Below are 22,037 nucleotides of genomic sequence, written 5' to 3'. Positions count from 1 at the left end.
TCAACTATGTTCAATGCTGCTTTCAGCTTTAATTAAAAATTAATTTGATGTGACTTTTTATGACTTGGTAACACCCCCCAAAGCTATGCATTGGTCCCTTCCTGAAATAGTCACCAACCCCACACCCCGGTGGCGAAAGAAATGTACAAACCAATGCTAATTTCTTTGTATCAACTATGTTCAATGCTGCTTGCAGCTTTAATTAAAAATTATTTTGTTGCGGATTTTTCTGACTTGCGTGTACCCCCCAGCAGAGATTACATTGTCCGTCTTTTTGGTAGTCCCGCCCCATGTGCTATGCAATATAGACTAACTAGTGCAATATTGACGTACTGACTGTGTACTGCATTTTGTGGTACTTCTTAGCGTGATCTCACTTATGCACTGAAAAGACCAAGTCTAAGTATGCAAGTACACCAATTGAGACGCATACTGTGCTCCAAATGGCATACTTAAACACGGATACTATGTACATTGTGTAGTGCTGTCCCAAATCGTTACCGTCGTTGATGACTACTCTCCTTTTTAAAGGTGAACTGCAGCCACTCCGCTTAGCCCCTCCCCTTCTGCTACGGAGCCAAGATGGCGATTTGGGGGGTGCCTAGTGTAATTGACTTTGTTTTGCTGTACTTTGCTTACGCAAGCGTGCCGATTGTGCAGCATAAGCTAAGCCAATGGTCATGGAGTGCGACTGACCCTCCACCCCAGCAAGAGGCAGTAATACAATAAACTATAAGATAAGATAGCGTAGAATAATAAAGATCATCATAAAGATGAAGCTGCCCGTGAGAACAGAAGCCGCCTCGCACCCGGGGACGAGCGGCGACGCTAAGCCATCTGGACCGGATCACCTTCATCCTCGCTAACACGACCGAAAGGGCGACCTGCCCCCCTTCCTCCTCCTCTCCGCCCTCAGCCCTCGCCTCCATCTGTCAGGCGGCCCCTCTCGGCGTCATCCCCCGCTGACCACAGCAGCCCCGGGCCCCACGCCCGCCTCCGACTCCTCGTGCAGCTCGGTGCACCACGCCGCTCTCCCCTGCTAGGTGCTAAGAGTGTTTAGCAGAGGCGGGAACATCTCTGTCGCCGCTCTTTGCTTTAGCGGCGAGCACGCGCGGATCTCTCTGGAGGGCGTTTGAGCGAGCGTGCGAAGAGACCGCCATGAGAACACTTCCTCCTGTCGCTGACGCCAGCTAACTTATCTCCGTGCAACACATTTGCTTACTGCAATGGCCACCTCGCTGACCCGTCTGCCGGGCCTTTTTAGCCGCCGCTTTGTGGCCACGCTCGCTACCGACACCCACTTCCAAGCCGTCTTCAACATTTTCATCTTTTCTCCTTATTTGATAGCAAAGTTACTGTTGCTGGTGACGGCAATAATAAAGATCATTACCAGAAGAGCGTCCATGTCGTCTCTTTGCTAGGGGAAGGCGAGTAAGAAGGGTTGCTACTTCATTATCATTCACCACGGGGTCTCTTTGCCGTCTCTCCGCAGCTTTGGGACGCGAGCGCTGGAGTGGAACGCAGAGAGAGAGCGCCACGACACGGGCGGGTAATTACACCTGCATTGTAGCGAAGGTTGCATTATGTGCGCGGCGGCGGCGACGAGAGCCTCTTTAAGCCGCTTCAAACTCTTCAGGCCTGACGTTGCAAACATCGGCTGGCTCCGCACATGACGGCTGACACTCACGCTGTGCTCGCTTGGCGCACTCGAGTACTTACGTTTGGGCTTTTCACTGCACAAATGCACACTTGTGGTCGTACTTGGTCTTTTCAGTGCATAAGTGTGTTCACACTGAGGAGTACGCAAAATGCAGTCCTCAAATGGCTGACGATGGCGAGTACTGATGGGTCGTTTCGCCAACGAAACGTACTCAGTTTGGATTTTTGTGTCCAATTTTGTTTTTGTGTCTAATGTTGATTTTTTTGGGCGGAATCTGGTCCAAATTCGATTCGCAGTAGGTGTGTCCAAGATGCTACGAGACGATAATAAATGGATGAATGAATCAAACAATAAATGAAAACCAAGTAGCTAATTCGGCCAGCCTTAGCATATTTCCACGTGCGTCTGTTTTCCTCGACTCTTGTCCCAAAATAGAAAGGATGAGAGTTCACTCTGTGCATCGCTTCAGCACCTTGGCACATTTGTGCCATAAAACAATGGCATGAACGGAGTGAGCCCCCCAAAAAAACAGCAGACTCAAACTTGCCATCCCTAGCCGGCAGGGTACCGTCGCCAAGATGGTGACGTCAAAGAAAGGGAAGGGCGAGTTGAAGCAGGTGAGCTAGAAAAAGTGGTGACAAATGGAGAGGTGTTCCATGGAGTGGTTGCAAATCAGCATTAAAAAGGAGAGAAGAAGAAGGTGACTGATGACTGGGGAGTACACATGGATAAAGTATAGTGTACTTATTGAAGAGTACTGATGGAATAATTGAAAAAGATTGTGAAAGAATGGGTTCCCCTGACAGCGAGCCACCAGACTTGTGGTTGACTAGCTATTTAGCTTCCTGTGTAGCAGCAGCAGCAGCAGCAGCAGCAGCAAACAATGAATCCGCATCCAGATGCTAGCTGCATGCGACGCCGTGCATCTTGGGCATCGTAACGAAGTAGACGAGTCCTCGGTGGGAAAGAATAACTGAGCTGTCTGAGGCGCATCTGGGAGCCGCTAACGTTCCGGTCTCTGAAATGCTACGCTAGCTGGTGGCGTGTGCCTGGCGGCCTCATGCTGTGTGCTGACACGAGAGCACTATTGATTTGTTCTCTGCACAACAACTCGACTGGCGGGGATGAAACACGCCGCCCCGGGTCACAGCGGCAGGAAGCGGGAAGGTGACGTTGCCAGGTAAGGTCGCTCTACACCTTCACCCGCCTCTCTCAAAACGTTCTGACCTGACTCTGACGCCTCAGGAAGCTCAGCTCGCCAAGCACGAAGCGGATCACAATGATGGATGTGAGACTTAAACAAGACAGCTGACATGAATCAGGCCAAGGATGCTGAGGTGAGAAACATGCGTCACCTTTACAGTGAAGAACTATGCTAAGCAGACAAGTAGCGCTACATATTGGAGCTTTTTGTTTTGGAGGCTATGTAGCCTTCCTTTCTATGTTGCTATGGGAAATCGATGCACATTACATGCTATCATGAATGTACCTGCTACTACATGCTAACCGCTAACATATCTTTAGAAGACCCAAACAAGAGAAAGACGCGTGTTCATGTCTCATGTGAGGATTGGAGATGATGGGCAAAATTCCAAAATGGTGACTTTTCCTTTAAAACGGGCCAGTGTTTGCCTTTTGGTCATTGGTGGTGGCCCTCACAAAGAAGAAGATGTAGCATGAGGGATGAGTCTTGGCGACGCTGTCACAATATTTACTGACACAGCACAAAAAACTGCTCTCGATGATTAAAGCGACAACTTCCTGAGGAGGAGGAAGCGAAGAGAAAGAGAAGAGAACCACCGAGTCAGTCACCATGATGGACAACTTCCTGCTCAGGGTTAAAGGTCACACAAGCCCAAAGTGACAACTTCTATTTTGTCGCGAGTGTAACAACATCAGGATGTCGTTTGTGTTGCCAAGCTGTTTGGTGCAAAGACGACGCTGCTGCTCGACTGTGACGCGAATGCAAGCATGGAGCGGGACCAGGAAGTGGCTATGGCGGCTAAACACAAAATAAGTCAACAAAGACCAGTGGATGTTCAGCAGACAGGGGGCGGGGCTACAATCTGCAACTATTAATGGATACTTTGCCATTATAATAATAAAATTATTACACAAACTAATAATACAATCATCACTTTCTTAATAAGAAACTAATAAATAATTTAAAATAAAATAAAAATAAATACAATTGAATTTTAAAAAGCCACTGCCACCCAGCAGTAGACTCCCTGTGGTGTGAACCATTGTCAAGTCAAACTTGAGATTTAGACACGTCAACAAAAATGGGAGGAGGAACCTTTGTGACATCAATCGCGGCCGGACCGGAATGAGTGTCGCACACCAGCACAGGTGAAGCAATTAAGCAAACATGGCACCAGGCAGAGACTGTTTAACTATCGTTTGTAAGTCGCCCATACAAATCAGAGCATCTACAAACACCAGAGAGGCAGCCGGTAAGACGCCAAACTGTTTCAATGTAAACAATCTGTGCTAACGATAGCTTAGCCACGGCGTCTCGTGCGTGGCTTGTTCACTGTTTAATGCTCACGTGCACTGATCGTTGTGTTAAAGCTTGTTGGTATCGTGGTTAACTTGATTTAATGTGTTTGAAATTTATATTGTTACCTATGTATTAAGTACGTCTATTTCACTTTGGTTTGGAAATGTGATTTGAAAGCTAACTTAATTTTATTTAATTTTATTTAATGCTAAGGGCAATTAAGAGAAAGCATGGCTGAGTTATAATATTGTGCAAATTTTCCTTGTGTACAATCGCAGTTAAAATTAAGAATTAATTAATGTGTATTAGGTAAAAAAATTCACGTGTCTTGTTAAAACGGTCAGTAAGTAATTCATGGTAAATACAAATCATGTTAAATACATTTAAGGTTAACAACTATGATAAATATCACAGTAAATTCTGAATGAATTAATTAATAAATTACAATGTGTTATTTATATTATAATTAGTAACAATTTAAGAACACATTAATATATATATATAATAATATACTATAATTTATAAATAAAAACAGCAATAAATATATGGGAAGTGGTGGAATTCATACTTACCTGGTATTATATTAAAGCTTAATTTGCTTATTCTCTATTGCAGTAATTTGTGAGGCATGGGATTTGTGACTTTGTTTCTTTTTAAAGGGAACTTGACAACCATCAACCATCAACCATCAACCACCGCCACCGAGTTCTTGAAGCACCAAACATCACTTGATTGACATCTCGGGGGGGGGGGGTCACCGTGTTAGGAGTACTCCAAAAGTATCTAGCATTCAGGCAGAACCAGAAGGTCAGCGGCGGTCCTACCTTCCAGGCAGCAGGTCCTCCACAGGCCCGAGTGAGTCATGACCTCCTCGTTCTTCTTGCTGGTGTCGTTGTCGCTGACGGACTTGCTCCTGCAGACCCCGCGGGAGTAGAGCCAGTAGTCGGTGCCCACCGCGATGGTCATGAGGCTGAAGGCCGCGAAGGCGCCCACCGTGGTCAGCAGCATCTGCACTCCGCGGTCGAACAGACCCATGTTGCCGCACTCCATGAAAGGGGGACCCCCTTTCCTCTTGATGTACAGGAAGTAAATATTTGAAAATTTGCGGGACCACAGCAAGCCGAAAAAGCGGGCCAAAGCGGAGCGGAAGGAGAGGGAGGAAGGAGGCGGAGGAGGCGCCAGGAGCCTTATGGTTGCGTTTGGATGAGGAGCGCCACGGAGAGAAAAAACGAGGAGACGGAGGAGGAGGACGGCAGCTCAGAATGTGCAGGAGGAGAAGAAGAAGAAGGAGGAGGAGGAGGGCCTCTGTCGTGTCTTCCTCTGCAGCCCGAAAGAGTGAAAGCGAAGCGGCTCTGACGAGGAGCGGCCAACCTGTTCGTCGCTCCGGCGGACCGCAAGAACCCCCAATAAATCACTCATCAAGTCCCGGCAGGCCCAATGGAACCAGCGAGCGGCTAACATGGAGCTCAAGGCAAAAACGGCAAGCTTGGATCTCACTGAGGAAACGAGAAGAACTCAATGAACCGACGGGATTTCGCTTTTTCCTAAAATTCTGATCCCCGGTTTCCATAGGGAGCTCTAGAGCCGGTAGAGCCGGGGGTGGCTTTCCGCCGGGAGTGGGGGTCTGCGCTCACCACGGCTTCGCTCGTCGACGATCCACAAGCGGCGGAGAGCTTCCAGCGAGACAGGCCGACCATCACTCGACATGGAGCGGCCAGGAGGAGGACGAGGAGTCGGTGCGTCTTCTTCTTCTTCTTCTTCTTTTCGTTCCCGGCAATATCCCGGGAATATCCGCGATCCCACCAGGACGTTCCCGCCAGTGTTGATGGAGCCCTTGTTCTCTCCCTCCTCCTCTTCCTCCTCTTCTTCGTCTTGTGCCGCTCTAAAGGCTGTCAGCATGGAGACACATGGAGGTCCTGTGGAGGCTCTCCGTCTGCAGCCTGCTTTAAAGAGGGCCACTGCGCGTGCGCGTGTGCGTGTCTCCGCTGCAGCAATGGTGGATCTCTGCTGGCAAGATGCTCAACATTATTAATTGGCTTTGTGAGCGCGGAGGGGGCGGGGCCGGGACCGGGGGGGGGGTTCGCTTTTGACTACCGTGATTGAGATTGGCGCATTTGCCAGCGTCTTGTTGCTCTCGTATGACTGTTTTTTGTTTTTTTTAACAAGTCAATTCAAATCTGAGCGCACGCCGAGACGTCCGGGTCACGTGTCCTCGACTGATGAGTCCATGGGACCTGAAAGACAAAACATCAGTCATGTTTGACGTCTAAACTAACAGTTTGGCTAATGTGGTGCTGAAAGACAGCGCGCTATTTCGTTTCGTTGGACTCTGTCGCCCTCTGCTGGCCGAAAGCCGTCATCACAGCCTTCGCTGTGCGCCTCAATGACTGTCATTGACGAATTCGGGCTCATTAAATCAATGGCATGGCAATACAATGCATTAAAGGCTCTGAATTCAAATTTTGACAAATTGTCATAGTTTATGAAGTATATTTGTTTTGCTTTAAATTAGGACTGAGATATAATCATCCAAATTAAGAAATACATTATATAGAAAAAATCATATATTTACCTGTCAGCCTGCACTGCCATACAGTATTCATCAGCCATTATATGGCCCTCATGTAGGAGCTCTCTTCTTGAAGCTGTCATATTATACATCATCACCACAGGTCAGGTGTTCATTTTGTTTGTTTTTTTTTTTCCCCAGAAGATGAGTTGAGGGTGGAGACGCTGTCTACACATTGCGTGTGCGCACACACCCTGCAGGGTGTTCTTAGTGAGAGTGCTTGCAGCTCCTGCACGTTGACTGAAGCTCATATCCAGCATGAGATGACAAGAGCAACACATCCCCGCTACAAAGATGAATGCATCAAGGTAAAGGCTCTCATTTTAATGTGTTTCAGTGTCATGTTCAAGTCTGATTAAGACCAGGATGCATTTACACTGGGATTAAACGTATGTATTTGTATCTATTTTTTGGGCTGCAAATAGGCATTTATTATTATCATTATCTACAGAATGCATCTTATTCACCCCAAGTTATCAATAATGTATAAATAGGTAATAAAACAGGTCAAATGTAGAGCAATATACATTTTCATGGGCGTGTCAATTACTCCGTGATGGTCCCAGGACGGCTCTTTTGTAAAGGTGCCAATAAAGCATCATAGTTCGCATCCATGAAACACCATGAGACTAATTCATGATGATGAGGTCTGCTTTTCTAAACCTGGTCGGCCATTATTCACTTGGGTATGAGGACTTCATTACTATTTGCTGGGACGTGCGTCTATTCCAAGGCTGCCGCTGGTCCTTCGTTCCTTCCACAGACGTCACTGTGGGCTTTAGAGAAACAGAAAATGTGAGCAAGTATTTCAAGTATAAAATAGAAGCAAATGTTCTTGTGACGAACCTTGATGACAAACATTGGAGGACACAGCACACGTCCCTGTTGGACTCCAGTAAAAAAAAAAAAAAGGCACCAGCACCATCAACCGGTTTCTCCTGCTAGCTGAGATGTTGCTGAATGTCTTCCAGAGCTCCCCTGCAGGAGGCCTTGACCCGCTATGCCTCGGAGACGCTGGTCCACATGGCCGCAGTGGGACGGTTCTGCGCGGGCCTTTCCGGATGGACCCTGAGGCGTGACAGTGAGTTAAAGGCAATGATTGACATCAGCAAGCGAGTGGACCTGAAGCTGAGCAAGGACGTGTTGGCCTACGTGAAGAGCAAGATGGCGTCGGAGAGAAGGCGAGCCGCGCTTGAGGAGGAGCTGGAGGAGGTGCTGCAGAAGGTCCTGCTCGGCCTGGAGGAGCTCGACGGCTTCGTGGAGGCGGTGGAGAGGCTGGCGGTCACCACGCCGCACATCTTCCTGGATGAGGTGTTCAAGCTGCCCGAAGGCGTCACCTGCCGCCACGTGGAGCTTGCCATCGGCGCCGCCCGCCAGGCTTGCCCGCTCGGCATGGAGTTCAGGAGAGATGCCAAGGTCTTCTTCTTGGCCAAGCTGGACAACGTGCAGGTGCTGACCTACATGCTGGACAAATACATCCAGACCACGCTCAACATGTGTCTCCTGCTGAATGAAAGGTAAGCGTTGCTTCAGCACCTTCTCATCCATGTAGGTGTCCGTCCAAGCGTCTGCTTCCATGTCTTCCAGCAAGTTCTGCCTCAACATGGCCATGAAAGCTGCATCTGACCTTGGCGTGGAGCTCCACGTGGACCTGCCTGCAGACGACAGGATGCTTCATCACGTCAACACCTGTGAGGACATCAGGTAATGCTCCTCCGCCCTGCTGGCAGGTGGGTTCCACACCGCCATTTGTCTCCGTGTCTCCCTCTCCAGGAAGGACGCAAACTTCCGGCTGGTCTTCATGCTGCAGGACGCCGCCAGCCGTCGCTTCGTCATGGAGTTCAGCCAGCGGCGTTCCAGGATGCTGGAGCTTCTGGACCAACTAGACCAGAGTGCCTCGGATCTGGTCAAGATGAACAAAGCTAAAAGAATCTCCAGCGTGGCGGGCAGCTCGGTGGGCGTGGTCAGCGGCGTGCTGTCCATTGTGGGCCTCGCCTTGTCGCCTGCTTCTGGTGGAGCATCTCTGATTCTCAGCATGGTGGCGCTGGGTCTCGGTCTCTCCGCCTTCACCAGCTGCGTTGTGGTCTCCGCCACAGACTTCACCATCAACCAGAAACACAAGAACCAAGCCGGTGAGATGTTTGAGAGCTTCATGCAGGATGTGCAGCGTCTGGACGAGGCCACCAGGGAAGCGGGTCGGCTGGATGTGGCCGTCAGGGCGGTTCTTTGCCAGGAAAGCGTATCTCTGCACGCGGACGCCACGTCCACCAAGATGCTCAACAGCAACCAGGTGGTCAGAAGGATCGGCAAGGTGGTGGTCCAGGGCGGAAAAGCTTTCCGAAACGTCCACAAGATGGTGGCAGATGTCCAGAGAGTGAGCCAGACGGCTGCGAGAAGTTCCCTGCTGGCGTTACGCACAGCCAAGGCCGGCCTCATCCCGCTGAACGGGATCTTCGTCGGCCTCGACGTCTTCATCATCTGCATGAACAGCATCGCTCTGGTCAAAGGATGCCACACCGACGTCTCCCGTTTCATCCGAGCCAGGACCGCCCTGTGGCGCTCCGAGATGGACTCCTGGCAGAGGATCTCCGACTCTCTGGTCCAAGGGATGCTGTGCCTTGAGAAGAACCAGGCTGTCATGGAGGTAGAAGTTTGCCAGAACGACAAACAAGAAGACGGACGCCAGTGTGTCATTCAGTAGCAACCATGTGGAGATCTGATGTCCTCACACGATGTCAAACAAACCCCAAAGTCGCACAAACGCTAGCAGAGCTCAAACTGTGGCGCTGACGCACACGAAAGGTAGCGTGCGTTTGGAGAACGTGTACGCTCGCCTGCAGTATTTACTCACAAGGAGACTTTCAGGTTCAGGAGCAGGTTGCCTAAATCATCTCACTTCCTGTTGTCCGCGTGACGCAAGAACATTAAATAAGACAGCTGGGAGCCAATTATCGCTTTATTGAGTTTGTGTGAAAGTGTGTGTGTGTGTGTGTGTGTGTCAGGTCGTTTGGTCGCCACAACACCCGTTTCAGTTTTCTTCATCTAGAATGAAAAGCAAAGATTCTTGTCAGTCTCCATGGCGACGTGTTGGCCTGCAACTAAACAGCAGCTCACCTTCTTCTTCCTCGTCCTCTTCATCCTCCTCTTCCTCCTCCTCTTCATCAGAGCTGAAGGTTCCGTCAGGCAGACTGTAGACCCGAATGACTTGCTGCGGGCCCAAAGAGAAGCGGTGAGGGCTGGCTGCGGCGCCGTCCCGTGCGGCGATGGGCGGAGCGACTGACCTTGTTGGGGTCCTTGAGGATGAGGTACTTGCCCTCGTCCAGCTTGCGGCAGATGTCGATGACGCAGCGCAGGATGCCCCAGGCGTTCTCCATGCTCAAGTTGATCTGGCTGGCGAACTCGTTGGGCTTGAACTGCTGGGTGCCCAGGACCACGTGACGCGCAGAGTCCTTCACATGGTAGCGGGACACGTACCTGCGGGGGCGACGGCATCATCAAGACTAGAGGTGGACGCTCATGGTTATTTTCTTCAACTGCGAGCGCGAACGAGTCCTTACCCCAGCTTGAGGTATTCGGACCCGGCCAGCATGGCGCAGCAGGTCCAGCGGGCCAGCTTGTAGCTGTTGTTCTTCAGCTCGGTGGCCAGGACCGCTCCCCTCTGGGAGTCCAGCTTCTGGCGCCAGTCCACGCCGTTACAGTACTGTCAGGGAGACAGCTGGCTCAGTCATCGTCATCATACTGGCGACTTCCTCGTTACTACACTCAGATGCCATCACGCCCACGCCTGCCTACCTCGCTCTCCCAGTACAGACTTCTATATGATTAGCACTGCATCGCTTCTTTTTACGCTTGCGTGGCACTTTGTCTGACTTTCATGAAGCTTTCATGACAGCCGCAGTTTCATGGGTTCATGCTTACCCTGGAGTCCCACTCGTTGAGGGTCTTGACGTTGATGAAGGACACTTCCCCGTTGGCGCCGATCATCACGCCGTCGTGTTCACAGCGGACAATCAGGTCGATGTCTTCGCCCAGCTTCCAGTGGCGGTACCTGTAAGCGACGGACGCCACCTCGCTCCTGTCCATGTCCTCCTCCACAAAGGGGTTGGTGTTGGGGAACTTGTAGCGCTCGCCACCCTGGTGTCAATACAAACATGTCCGCCCTCGTGTCATGTGACAGTTGCGGCTAACGTGCAAGCGGAGGCGGCGTGCGCGCTCACCATGCGTAAGCACTGCTGGCTGAAGTTGTGGTTGATGTAGGTGGCCTCCATCGCCAGGTTACGGGGGGAGTTGAAGGAGTTGCCCTCATCCTGTGGTGGCTCGTTGGCGGTCTCGCTCACAGTCAGCAGATCTGCGGCGGCGGCGGGCCGGATGCCAACACGTCAAGCAGTGGCACGCAAAGGGGCCGGGTGGTCCCGTGACGCTCGCACAACTCACCAAAGTCAGAGTTGTCTCTCTTGTCAAAGAACAGCTTGTTGCCGACTCGCTGCACGATGATGTCCCAGGAGTTGACGGAGCGCGTGCAGCACATCAGCGTGGCCAAGATGGCGTCGGTGGCGAACACGTTGCCTTGAGTCTTTGCCAGCTGGACGCCACAACAACACATCCAAAAGAAGATGTAAACACTGACGATTACAGGCTCGTTCTTCTTACAAATTCATATGAATGATATGAAACGGCATAAAGTATAAATGGTTGCACGGTTGAATGACTACTGAACAGCTTGCTAAGCAAATATGGACTCCATCTTGGCCCAACTACAAACAGCAGAGCCTGAGGCCCAGACCTAAAACTCTTCACATTCAAATAAAGTATGAAAGTAAATAAAATGTAGGTGAAGTCATGTCATTAGCCACAGGTATGAACGTGCGTGTGTATCGTACCTTACGGATGACGGGATCATCGGTGGTGGTGACCGTGTGGAAGATCCTCTTGATGCTCTTCAGCTGCTTTTCATTGCGAGTGGTGATGCGGTCGAAGGCCTTGTCATAGTACTCCAAAGCCCCGCAGCACTCGCTGGAAGACGATGGGAAAGAGCGGCGTGAGCTGTTGGAGTCTCTCGATTGACAGCGGCGGCGGTGTGGTGACTTACATGTCGACGGGATCGGCCACTTCCATGTATCGCATCTTCATGAGCCTGGGGAAGTCCATCTCCTCCTTCACCTCCCAGTCGCTGCGCACCTCCACGGAGGAATCTCTGGGCTTCAGCTGAGCCTGGAAGGAGGAACGTTGCTGGACTACAACCATTTTCCCCCACTATCGTGTAACATGCGTCAGCTGAGTGACTTCGTTTGGCACCTGGGATTTCTGGTCCCACTTCTGACGGACGCCAAACTGCTTCTGGAACTTCTTCTGCAGGCGCATGCGATCCCTGGAAGGACAAGACGTGAGTCGCCAAACGAGGACCGGTCTGGTAGATTTGAGGCCATTTTAAAGCAGTCTCACCTCTCCTTTTGCTTGGCACTCTTCGGAAGCGTCTGCATGTTGAACTGTGTCAGATTCCTGCGGTCTTTGTCCCTGCGCAGGTTCCTCTGTCGGAGCAAACACAATCCCGTGTGAAGGAACAACAACAGAACCCTGCTGGATCGAGTCACTGCTCACACGTTCTTACCTGAGCAAACCTCATACGGTTCCTCTGGTAGGCTGTCTTCTGCATCTTGGCCGTGTCCACCAGCTGGAAGCTGGCCTCGTCCTCCTCATGGAAGTAAGCGTACTGACTTCCACCACCAAACTGAGAGGAGTACTTGTCTGTGGACGCGCGTCACATAATGTCAGCAAGCATTCCAGTGTCGTAAACACTTTGTCATCCACTTCACTCACTTGTGTATCTCTTGTCCTGGTACGTTGCTCCGGTCCAGTCGGCCACCTGACAAACAGACAACAACACAGTGATTGAAACATCAAACAAACACCGACAACGGGTCATGTGACCAAACTGACCTTTCCCAAACGGTCTCCTTTACTGAATGGCTGGTAGGGCATGTCCTTAAACTTCTCTGGCACGGCACATGGACCCCATCCGGACGGGTTGTCCTGGATCACAGGGGCGTGGAACTTTGCCATGACCTTTAACGGGATTCAACCACATGGATGTTAAACAATAGAATCTTCCAGTGATGCATTGCACGTTGCTACGCGGGGTCTCAGGCATTGATCAGCACTGTCGTCTCCAGCAGTGCACTCCAAGAAAAGGCACTGATCAGCTTGCGCAGTGGGCTAGTCATCACTGACCCCTCGACCAGCCGCTAGGGTTAACGTATGTAGTTACTACCTGGTCTAAACTGGTCGCTGGTCTGGTCGCTATTCTGGCGTCCACCGTAGATGGCATGATTAATAGGTGACAGTGTTTAGAAAAGTGTTAAGATGTGACAGAACTTCAACTGGGAGCGGCCCCAGCTGACAATTGCGACGAGTTAGCTAGCGTCAATTTAATGTTCATCTCATACATAATTCACCAATTGACAAAGTTTGACTGGGGTAAGAAGGTGGGATGTAACAGCGTTGAAATGTTATAGACATATTTACATTAACTGGTACATGATAGCGTTTGAGAGGGCAAGGCCCTACAAGCAGGCAATATGAGCTAATGCTAACGCTGCTAGCGGTAAGGCCAGTCATCACGCCAGCTTGGCCGCGCTGCCTGGGCGAAGCTAACTGTTTAGCAAATAAGCTACCTACAATATCATAACTTTCGTTAAGTTATATAAAAAGACACGTTTTTAAATGCATTTACAAAGCACGCCGTGTACTTACCGTGGCCGATGTGACACGGTGGAAAGATTTACAAACCGACCGGTGTTCTTGGAGTATAAAATCGGACAGGGGGCCCGCGTGAAAGGAAGTCGCTAACTGCCGTACAGCTGATTGTGTTTCCTGTCGTAAAGTGTCGTAAGTACAACTGGACGTAACTAGCGAATAATGTCGCGTATGTAAAGTACGTTTATAGAATACTATAGTCGTGATTATTTGCTATTGGTAAAGTACAATTCAAGTTAATTGTCGGCGTCGAACGTGTAACTGCAACTTGACACAAAGACCACAAGAGGGCGACTAATCCTTATTGTTTTCACAGATACATGCAATACATGATATATTCGTATATTCTAACTTCTTATTTTATTCTTTTATTTATTCATTTTTATGAAACACCTTCCTTCTTTTCTAAGGAAGTGAGCTATATGTGGAAAAAAATGCAATGACAAAACGGAGTGAAATACTATAAACATGACATAAACGCCACTTTTTCCTACTCCCTTTTGACCATTAGCAGATGTAACCATGTATGTTCGGTGCCAGTTGTTCTGATACAATAAAACCATACCATACTTTTGATGATTACAACCTCTGTAACATCTACAAATAATGACTGGTCAACATCTTAACATTCAATGGTTTTATTGTGAAAAAGCCTCTCTTTAAACAGTCACAGCATTGAAACTGTACAATCAATAATTTAAAAAAAAGGAAAACAAACAATTAAGCTTATTTCTCAGACACGCACAAACACATTCACACCTCAGCAGCTTTGGGCCCAAAAATAGTGTTTAACTTGTGTTACTTGCTCAAGTCTTAGTTATAAATCTCAATGCTCAAACACTGGTCCTTTACATCGGCCAGCAGGCCGAAGCACATCTTCTTTCTTTGTCTCCTTGGCACGAAAATTATTGAGAAAACAAAGTGTCTCGACACAAGGAGAGGAAGATGTCCAAGATGAAGATGAAAACACAATCAAAATGTTTGGAGTCGGCGAGTCAGCAACGACAAGACTTTTCCTGACCGTCATCAGAGAGGAAACCTCTTCTGGAATTCTTGGCAACGGCGCCGACTCAAATTCATTCTGAAATTTGGACAACGCTCGTAAAGTTCATAAAATTCACCAGCAGGCTCCTGAAAACAAAAGCTGATATACATTAAAAGTCCCTTTTTGTGCAAAAGACCCCCGTAAGCAACACATTTGCTGTTGTATGTGGTTTACATAGTCTTATGTCATAGACTTAGTCCAGATTCCTGATTGGAATCCAATCACACGCCACATAAAACAACTAAAAGCACTTCCAAGTGCGGATGCTGTTATGGGTGTGGTCACGTGTCAGAGAGCGGCCAGTGGAAAAGCAGTGGCTGGCTGGCAGGAAGGAAGGAAACACATTCCCACAGGAGTGTCGCTGCAAACATCTACAAGCGATGGTGCTGCCAGGTGCCAGCCAGCAAGGCGGTCTGCACCAGATTACAGCGGGAGGCGACGCGCTGCCAAAACATCAAGTAAAGAGCAAACATCCACCAAAGCCTGTGGAAAAAATAGTCTGATCTTTTTTTTTTCCTGTTTGCCAGATCAGATCCAAAACGGAACCACACAAGCCACAGGACTGCAGTTTGGAGAATATTTGGGGATATAAATAAGCAACGTGTGTCTGCAGTAACTCCTTCAAAAATATGATAGTAGTTTTTTCCATTTAGCCCTCCAGGAAATAAACATGACTAAAGTTGAGATTAGATCAAAAAGGTTCTCATGGTCTCCTAATGATGGAGGAACCAGCAGAGCCTCCGAAATACAAACAAGCGCAGACGGATCTGGTGGAGAAAGGAGGTGAGAACAAGTGGCGGCGTAGCGGGAAACATGGTGTTGAGCGAGAGAGAAGAGGCTGAGGATGCTGAGGAGTGAAAGGATGAAAGAAAAGCGAGGAGGCGCTGCGGCGCACTGATGGAGGCCCTCCTGAGATCTATGAGAGGAGCATCTATTATTCAGCAGCAGAGAATCGCGGGGCTGACGTGCGGAGGCGGCGGGGCGCATCAGAAGACGCGGCATGAAAGCAGCGGCGTCGCATTTCCATGCGGCAGATGACACCTAAATGCAATCTGCAGTTTCCCACGTGGAGCCTTTTTGCCATTTTCTGATTTTCTTGCCATACTCTGCCGGGTGTACCTGGAAGATGGATGATCTTGGTGGGAACAGCTGGGCTGCAGCTGTCCCACATGAACCCACGGCGTGACGAAGGCAGTTTAAATGCAAATGAGTCATGGTGCCCTAATATAAACATTTAACAAATGGCTAATAACGCACCGCGACGCACTCCTATGCAGACGGGCTGGCTGGGACTTGATGACCAAAAACAGCAGAAAGTGGTTGACATTGTCTTCAAATGACAAAGTAATCGCGACTGTGCTTTAAAACCAGCGAGCAGGGCTCGTATTTGTTGGGAGTTGAGTGAAGAATAGTGTCAATAATGCGGGGACAGGGGCCGTTTTAGAGGAATATAAATACAGGACCAAGATTTCATGCGACTCCCAAGCGTCTCTGCGTTGGTCTGGCAACCCGTCCCTGCTTTGTTTACACGCCGACACACACCTCCGCTCTCACACAGAACAACTTCCTGCTGCTTGTTTGTTCCACAACTGCCAAACTTGCTCACGTTTGCTTACCCTTGCTGCTTTTGTCTAAAAGCAGCCGCAAGCAGTACTGGTAGTAGTATTAGTATTAGCAGTATTAGCAGTATTCGTAGTAGCAGGCAAGCTAAAGTGTATGAAGGGATCAGCAAAGGAAAAGCATGAGAACAGTCTTTCCTGGACTTGTGTCGAGCTGGAAAGCACAAAGTGTGAGGGACAGAGATGAGTCACGTATTGTAGCAGTGGCTGGTATCCATGGCAACAAGGCATCCCACTTGAAAGTAGGCGGCGATGCGCAGAAAAAAAAAATGGAAGTGGCAAATGACTAGCTGGTCAGAACTAATAAAAAGCCACTATCAGCGCTAGGACCATGAGGAGGAGGAGTCGGGGGCGGGGCTTCCGTCAAGGCCACACCAAAGCAGCGGTGGATTGTGCTCGTGTGTGTGAGGACTTTTAGCTTCTGGAGTTCCAGAGAGCAGATGAAACATGACGAGTGTTGCGTAGTCTGTACAAGCGGACAAGACCGGAGTTTCTCGTCTGAGTCGTGAAGTAGCATCGGGACACTCGAACGTTTCACTTCCTCTCCTGGCGCCCCCAAGGTAGTATCTGAAAGGTTCTAGCGTGTTCTGGCTCGCCGTGAGAGCAGCACGTCATTCATCCCGTTCGCCATCATTCCTGATCTCCGGCCCGTCAGGTTGGAGGGACGCGCTGCTTCCCTCCGTGTCACGCCCTCGTGCATCCTGGCAAACGCCACGCGGTGGTCTCGTCATTGTCCGGAGGGGAAAATGAAAGTTAGGAGATCTTGCAGTTATTGCGGGTGCAGTTTTGCGGGGGGCTCTGGGGTGGGCGGATGGACTTGGACCGCTTCAGGCTGTTGCCCTTGGAGCCGCCGGCCGGGTTGGCCAGCGAGTAGGAGCGTCCGTGCATCATGACCGCGTTCATGCCGTTGGCCATGGAGAAGGACTTGAGGTGCGACTTGATGGCCACGGGAAGCGGGAGCTTGTCGATGAGGTGGACAGGCGTGCAGGACACGATGGCTCGGCAGCAGAGGTCCTGAAGGCTGAAGACTGCAGAACAGAAGCGTTTGGTGACTCGGTGGCGTTCGACAAACATCGACATGACTTGCCACGCACCTCGGTTGGGCCGCCAGAACTTCTCCATGCCGTGCCTCATCAGCACGATGCGCGACAGCTCCGTGAAGGACTCGATGACGTTGAAGTTGCACAGCGGGCTCACTTCGAAGAAGGTCATGCCGTTCTTCTCGGCGTAGGCCCGCGCCTGCTCGGTGGGCACCTGCCGCTTGAAGGCCAGGTGCAAGCGGTTTCCCACCAGGATGCGAGGCACGCCGGGAGCATGCTGATGCAGCATGAGGACACGGACCAATCAAAACCCTCCTCTGGGGCTCATTACATTCAAACGATGCTGGAATAACTCACCTCGTCAATCTCTCGTATCCACCTGTCGATGCCGTCAAACGACCAGCGGTTGGTGATGTCGTACACGAGCAGGATGCCCTGCAGGAAGAAAGACCGCAATAGAACCTACAACCTTAGGAACACCGGGGTGTCCCGGCTTTTCGGTCGAGTGGTGCTCACCTGAGCCCCTCGGGAGTAGGAGCGAAAGATGGTGCAGAACCTCCCCTGTCCTGACGTGTCCCTGAAGAAGGAGAAGACCGCGAGGAAGCAGAGTTAGGGTGCCATCTACTGTACGGAGTTGGAACCGCAAACATTCACAGGCGGTCCCATTATGATGTGTTTAAGAGCAGGTCGTGAAATGGCCGGAATGGGGGAGCATTTAGTGTTTAGCCCGTTTCAATCTGTGCATTGAGGTAAATCTGATGCCGAGCCGAGGATCACGGAGGAACACGGAGGAACACGTCCCCCGCTTAACCACCTCCATCGGAGTGAGATGAGTCATGACACAAACACGGGAAGCGCCGACACGATGGTGGGAAGAGAGCGAGCGAGAAGAAAATAGGACAAAAAAAGAAGCGTGAGGCGGCGGAGGAAAGCCTGATGCAGCATAAATAAAAAGGATCAGGCCCTGAACCCCCCCCCAGGGGAGAGAAACAGGCGCTGGCTCTGCACTCGCCCCACTTCCACTAAACACGCCTCACGCTCTGCGATGACGTGCAGCATCTCGATGTGTGTGCGGGGCGCGGAGCAACAACACGGGCTTCCTTATGTACGCGGATCCCTTGTGTCCCCCCCGACATCCACTTCTGCCGCAAGCGTCATCACTCACCAAAGCTCCAGCTTCACCCTCCGCCCATCCAGAAGAATGGTGGTGGTCTTGTAGTCGATGCCTGCACCGACAAAAAGAGATGAGCGTTAGTGGCGGTTAACATTTCCTTGAACTCACAAAGACAGAATCCACAAAACCGAGCCGCTCTGCGCTGCAAAGGGTTACGATGAGATGGTGGAGATGAAGAGCGGATGACTGCAAGATCTGAAATATTGATGAGGGCAATGAATGTTTAAGCTCTGGTGATCTTTCACAGAAGCGTACAACATCCAGAACACGATGCTGCTCTTCAGGGATGGACTTAAAGCCCAGTTTGTGTCTTTGGATCATCAGCATTATTAAAGTCCACCAGGCCTTTGGTGAGTACTACTGCTGAGTATTTGATTGACAGACCGTCTCCCAGCCCGCCACAAATAGATTTGGCGCTACCTGTCAGCCATCAATCATAAACACATTAGAACGGGAGCGTGTCCTTCCAGCTCTGTCCTAACTCTGCTTCTTAACACACCTCATACACACCAGTAGAAGAAGGAAACGTAGCACGAAGGTTCAGTGTGGCCAACTCAGCCACAATATTTAGTGAGTGCAGCCGTCCTTTGCAATATGGCGGTTTGATCATCACTCCCTCACCGATGGTGTCATCTCGCACCCCCCCATTAAGAGATAATTAAATGGTGTAGCTCAAAGTCGTCCAACCAGAAGCTAGCAGTGCGGAACAGGTCCCATACCGCCTTCATTGTCTTCTGAGTCGTACCATGTGTGTAACATTTTTGGCAAAGAAGGTGGCAGTACTCTGCCTCGGGCGGCCAAACCCGTCTGACTACACCTGCCCCCTCATGTCCGGACATGTTGCCTTGGATCTTCTCAACTGGTTCCTGTGCTTTTCACGCGGTGTGGGAAATGTCCTCGGGCCCAACGACTGAAGCGACTGGGAGTTGAATGATGATTTCACTTTCTGCACAGCAGCTCCAGGAGTGAGAGTGAAAGCCACAGTGAGGGGGGGGGGGCGTTCCATGATGAGCCACTTATGCTCCTCAAATCAGAGAATACTTCTAATGAATCGATACGCTTCTACGCCGTGTCTTCCATCCACCGCACGTTATCAAAGATGAAGAAGAGTGCAGGCAATCAACACTTCCTGGCTAATAACAACATCAGCGTTCACTCATGAAGCCTCCACTGAGCTAAAGTGCTGAGCTAATTTCATTGCAAAGATGAAGAGCGAGGGAGAGACAGTGCTTCCTTGGCTCTGGCTGCCGACGGGGCCTCACTGGATGATCGATAGCTGCTCTGAACGCTCGGCTTCTATTCCAGGCGGAGAGAACATGGTGTTCTTCTGCGATCCACGCTTCTTCTGCAACACAAAACCCCAGCCGCAGTGCACAGGGAGGTGTGGCCAATCAAACACGCTTCTTTACAAATCCTACTGAGTATCTTTTGATGGCGATGACTACAGGTGAGAAGGACAAGAGGAGGTGGTGAGGAAACATGCGGTGTGAGCTGTGCAGCACCGATCAAACCTCCACAACCAACGACAAACTTCTTCTCTGTGCTGATTTGTTCTTCTTCAAATATTTACTTTGGAGGCAAAGTAAATAAAAGGCCACAAAGGACACCAAGACTTTGTGTGAGCTTCATAATTCATGAAGACGCTGAAGCTCTCTGGCAACAACAAGGACAGCTTCCTCACTTTGTTTATTTTCCCTCATGCCATGAGCTGTGTTTCCCACACATGCACTTACTGATGGGGGGGCCACCAGGCTGCATTACATTTGAATGGTAACCCTGCTTCTGAGCACGCCTCATACGCCCACGCCGCAGCTGACTTGGTCGCGCATTATGTCATCAATGCAGGCGTCCCTGGCTGCTTGGCTCTTCCAGTTTCTAACACGGTTTTCCAAACCATCCATTAATAATTCATGTGGCTTTGTGCTTGAATTTAGTGTTTTATTAGCAAAAATATGTATATTGAAGCAAATGTGTACACCTTCACCTTCACACCCGCTACAAAACATGACGCTGTGTTGTCTTGTCCACTGATGAGGTCATGGAAAAACCTGGACTGACTGGCTCGGTTGTCCTGGCAACAATGTCCATCCATATATTCACGTGAAAGCTGTGTGTGTGTGTGTGTGTGTGTTTAAAGGCAGTGAAGAAACTCCATGTGTTGTTCTCGGCAGCTTGTAAACTCATGACGTTTGTGATGAGCAAGCACGATGACAACAGGAGGACCTCAAGGCCGGAGACGGGATGGACTCACCGCTGCTGTAAGCGTACGGGGACTCGGCCGAGCCGTCCTGGAGGCTGTCCAGGATCTCCCCTTTGCCCACGTCACTGTCCCCCACCAGGAGGAACTTGAGGAGGTAGTCGTAGCTCTTCACCGGGCTGCCCTGACTGCCCATGGCCTCTCACATGGAGCCCTGCAGACAAGATGATGATGATGATGATGATGATGAGGGAATGTCAAGTTGGACATAAAGACACAAGCTAGCCTGCTCCACAATAAAGATGTTTATGGGGGCTGGTACCTGCCGGCTGCACAGCCCAGTGTCATATGTCAACAACTAGACTGGGAGAGCAACAATTCAACTGGGATGACAACTCCAGACAAAGACAAACTAGGAATTATCTGGCAGTACTGCCTGGGATCTAAACAAGCTATATTTGGAAAGCTTCAATGGGACTTGTGTGTAATACAAATCATCATTAAATAAATCATACTGGCCGTAACAACTTGCTTTTGTTAACTGGAGTCGTAAACAATCTCTCTTTTCAAAAACGACAAGCTAGCCCCACAAGCTAACCAGCCAGCTGTCGTTACACGGATGGCCGCTGCTAACGTCACCGAGGCGCAGAAAAAGTATTTAAAGACACCGTCACCGGTCACATTATTCCAGGTTACACGCTGCCGTCAGCATTTTAATAACGACCACACACACACACACACACAATGTTGTTAAAAAAGCTAGCTAGCTAAATGCTAACCTGGTGAGCTCACCTTCCAGCGGCTTCTGCGCGATTCGAGGCCGCCTTGTCGTCCTCTCGCCCGGGGACAATGGTGACTTGAACTTCCCTCCGTTACATCCAAGGAATCGTCGTGGAGGAAAAACGCCGCGGGGTTTATAGATCCAGTCCGAATCTCTGCTTGTGATCCGCCGTGTCAGTCCGCAACCTCCATATCTGTTCGTTCCTCCGAGGCATGGTGGTGGAAGAGAAGCCGACAACAGTGAAGCCTCTGCCGCCGCCTGACAGATCACTGCTGCCTTCTCTCCCAGCTGCCGCCCTCTCGTGTCATGCCCCGCCCTCTTAGTTGTGCGATTGGTCGGTGTGTTTACCACCGCAAATATAGAAATTACTATTGGTCGTGGAAAGGTGTCACTCAAGCACTGCTGTCAACAACACGCAGATGGTGAGTGGAACAACAAAGATGATCAAATTGTCGCACTAAACAAAGACACAACCTTCCTCCTGTGATACAAATTAATCGCTCAATGACCGTCCCTTTAACTGTTTCAATTGCTGAATTTAATCAGTTTGGTGTTTTAAAATAACAAGCGGTTTCATCCTTTACTTGGTGAAAAAGGGTCTTTATGACAAATGTAACTACACAAATGATTGAAAATAGGCATTTTTCACAAAGATTCCTAAATCAGAATGACTGACTTGGCAAAACACCAGCAGAC

At 49.9% G+C, this 22,037-nt stretch overlaps 4 protein-coding genes across 8 annotated transcripts in view; 1 reads left to right on the top strand and 3 right to left on the bottom strand.

The window, feature by feature from the left end:
• Positions 1-6,196, bottom strand: part of cacng2a (calcium channel, voltage-dependent, gamma subunit 2a) — a 34,253-nt gene extending 28,057 nt beyond the window's left edge. The window contains exon 1 of the mRNA XM_058048576.2: positions 4,988-6,196. Within this exon, the coding sequence (XP_057904559.1) occupies positions 4,988-5,213 (226 nt within the window). The 5' untranslated portion in view covers positions 5,214-6,196. The remainder of the gene's footprint in view (positions 1-4,987) is intronic.
• eif3d (eukaryotic translation initiation factor 3, subunit D) overlaps positions 1-13,623 on the bottom strand; it is a 95,952-nt gene extending 82,329 nt beyond the window's left edge. Inside the window, exons 1-15 of one of the 2 annotated variants that reach the window (XM_058048494.2) lie at positions 13,483-13,623; positions 12,670-12,795; positions 12,550-12,595; positions 12,341-12,477; positions 12,175-12,260; positions 12,028-12,100; positions 11,822-11,943; positions 11,613-11,745; positions 11,167-11,314; positions 10,950-11,080; positions 10,651-10,866; positions 10,290-10,432; positions 10,014-10,206; positions 9,847-9,940; positions 9,696-9,774 (exon numbers count right to left, since the gene is read on the bottom strand). In XM_058048494.2, coding sequence (XP_057904477.1) covers positions 9,761-9,774; positions 9,847-9,940; positions 10,014-10,206; positions 10,290-10,432; positions 10,651-10,866; positions 10,950-11,080; positions 11,167-11,314; positions 11,613-11,745; positions 11,822-11,943; positions 12,028-12,100; positions 12,175-12,260; positions 12,341-12,477; positions 12,550-12,595; positions 12,670-12,792 — 1,659 coding nt within the window. In that variant the 5' untranslated portion in view covers positions 12,793-12,795; positions 13,483-13,623 and the 3' untranslated portion in view covers positions 9,696-9,760. The remainder of the gene's footprint in view (positions 1-9,695; positions 9,775-9,846; positions 9,941-10,013; positions 10,207-10,289; positions 10,433-10,650; positions 10,867-10,949; positions 11,081-11,166; positions 11,315-11,612; positions 11,746-11,821; positions 11,944-12,027; positions 12,101-12,174; positions 12,261-12,340; positions 12,478-12,549; positions 12,596-12,669; positions 12,796-13,482) is intronic. The other variant, XM_078797548.1, reaches the window with a different exon arrangement.
• On the top strand, positions 5,070-9,770 carry apol (apolipoprotein L). Of its 4 annotated transcripts, none has more exons than XM_058048496.2 (6): positions 5,070-5,643; positions 5,736-5,899; positions 6,877-7,040; positions 7,704-8,249; positions 8,320-8,436; positions 8,506-9,770. In XM_058048496.2, exons 3-6 carry the CDS (start codon positions 7,027-7,029, stop codon positions 9,431-9,433), a joined length of 1,605 nt encoding a protein of 534 aa, XP_057904479.2. In that variant the 5' UTR covers positions 5,070-5,643; positions 5,736-5,899; positions 6,877-7,026; the 3' UTR covers positions 9,434-9,770. The 4 variants fall into 4 exon arrangements, with proteins under 4 accessions (XP_057904479.2, XP_057904478.2, XP_078653675.1 ...); XM_058048495.2 differs by having other exon boundaries at positions 6,874-7,040; XM_078797549.1 differs by having other exon boundaries at positions 5,736-6,173; positions 6,874-7,040.
• A 484-nt stretch (positions 13,624-14,107) lies between the features above and the next one.
• On the bottom strand, positions 14,108-20,768 carry LOC131102909 (ras-related protein Rab-40C). Its single transcript, XM_058048592.2, has 6 exons — positions 20,615-20,768; positions 18,355-18,415; positions 17,706-17,766; positions 17,547-17,624; positions 17,244-17,466; positions 14,108-17,177 (listed from the first exon to the last, which is right to left on the bottom strand). Exons 1-6 carry the CDS (start codon positions 20,754-20,756, stop codon positions 16,903-16,905), a joined length of 840 nt encoding a protein of 279 aa, XP_057904575.1. The 5' UTR covers positions 20,757-20,768; the 3' UTR covers positions 14,108-16,902.
• Positions 20,769-22,037: the final 1,269 nt, after the last annotated feature.

Source organism: Doryrhamphus excisus, linkage group LG16, assembly GCF_037039965.1.
Source record: "Doryrhamphus excisus strain RoL-2023G ecotype Guam linkage group LG16, RoL_Dexc_Guam_v1.1, whole genome shotgun sequence".
NCBI lineage: Eukaryota > Metazoa > Chordata > Actinopteri > Syngnathiformes > Syngnathidae > Doryrhamphus > Doryrhamphus excisus.
The sequence above is the reverse complement of the archived record's forward strand: the minus strand, read 5'-3'. Positions and strand labels throughout refer to the sequence as shown.

Coding starts and splice junctions, on each gene's coding strand:
- LOC131102909 (XM_058048592.2), bottom strand. CDS start 20,756: ATGGGCAGTCAGGGCAGCCCGGTGAAGAGCTACGACTACCTCCTCAAG. Junction 17,767..18,354: donor AGGGTGAAGCTGGAGCTTTG/GTGAGTGATGAC, acceptor CTCCTTCTTCAG/GGACACGTCAGGACAGGGGA. Junction 17,625..17,705: donor CCTACTCCCGAGGGGCTCAG/GTGAGCACCACT, acceptor TTCTTCCTGCAG/GGCATCCTGCTCGTGTACGA.
- apol (XM_058048496.2), top strand. Junction 8,250..8,319: donor TGTCTCCTGCTGAATGAAAG/GTAAGCGTTGCT, acceptor CATGTCTTCCAG/CAAGTTCTGCCTCAACATGG. Junction 8,437..8,505: donor AACACCTGTGAGGACATCAG/GTAATGCTCCTC, acceptor CTCCCTCTCCAG/GAAGGACGCAAACTTCCGGC.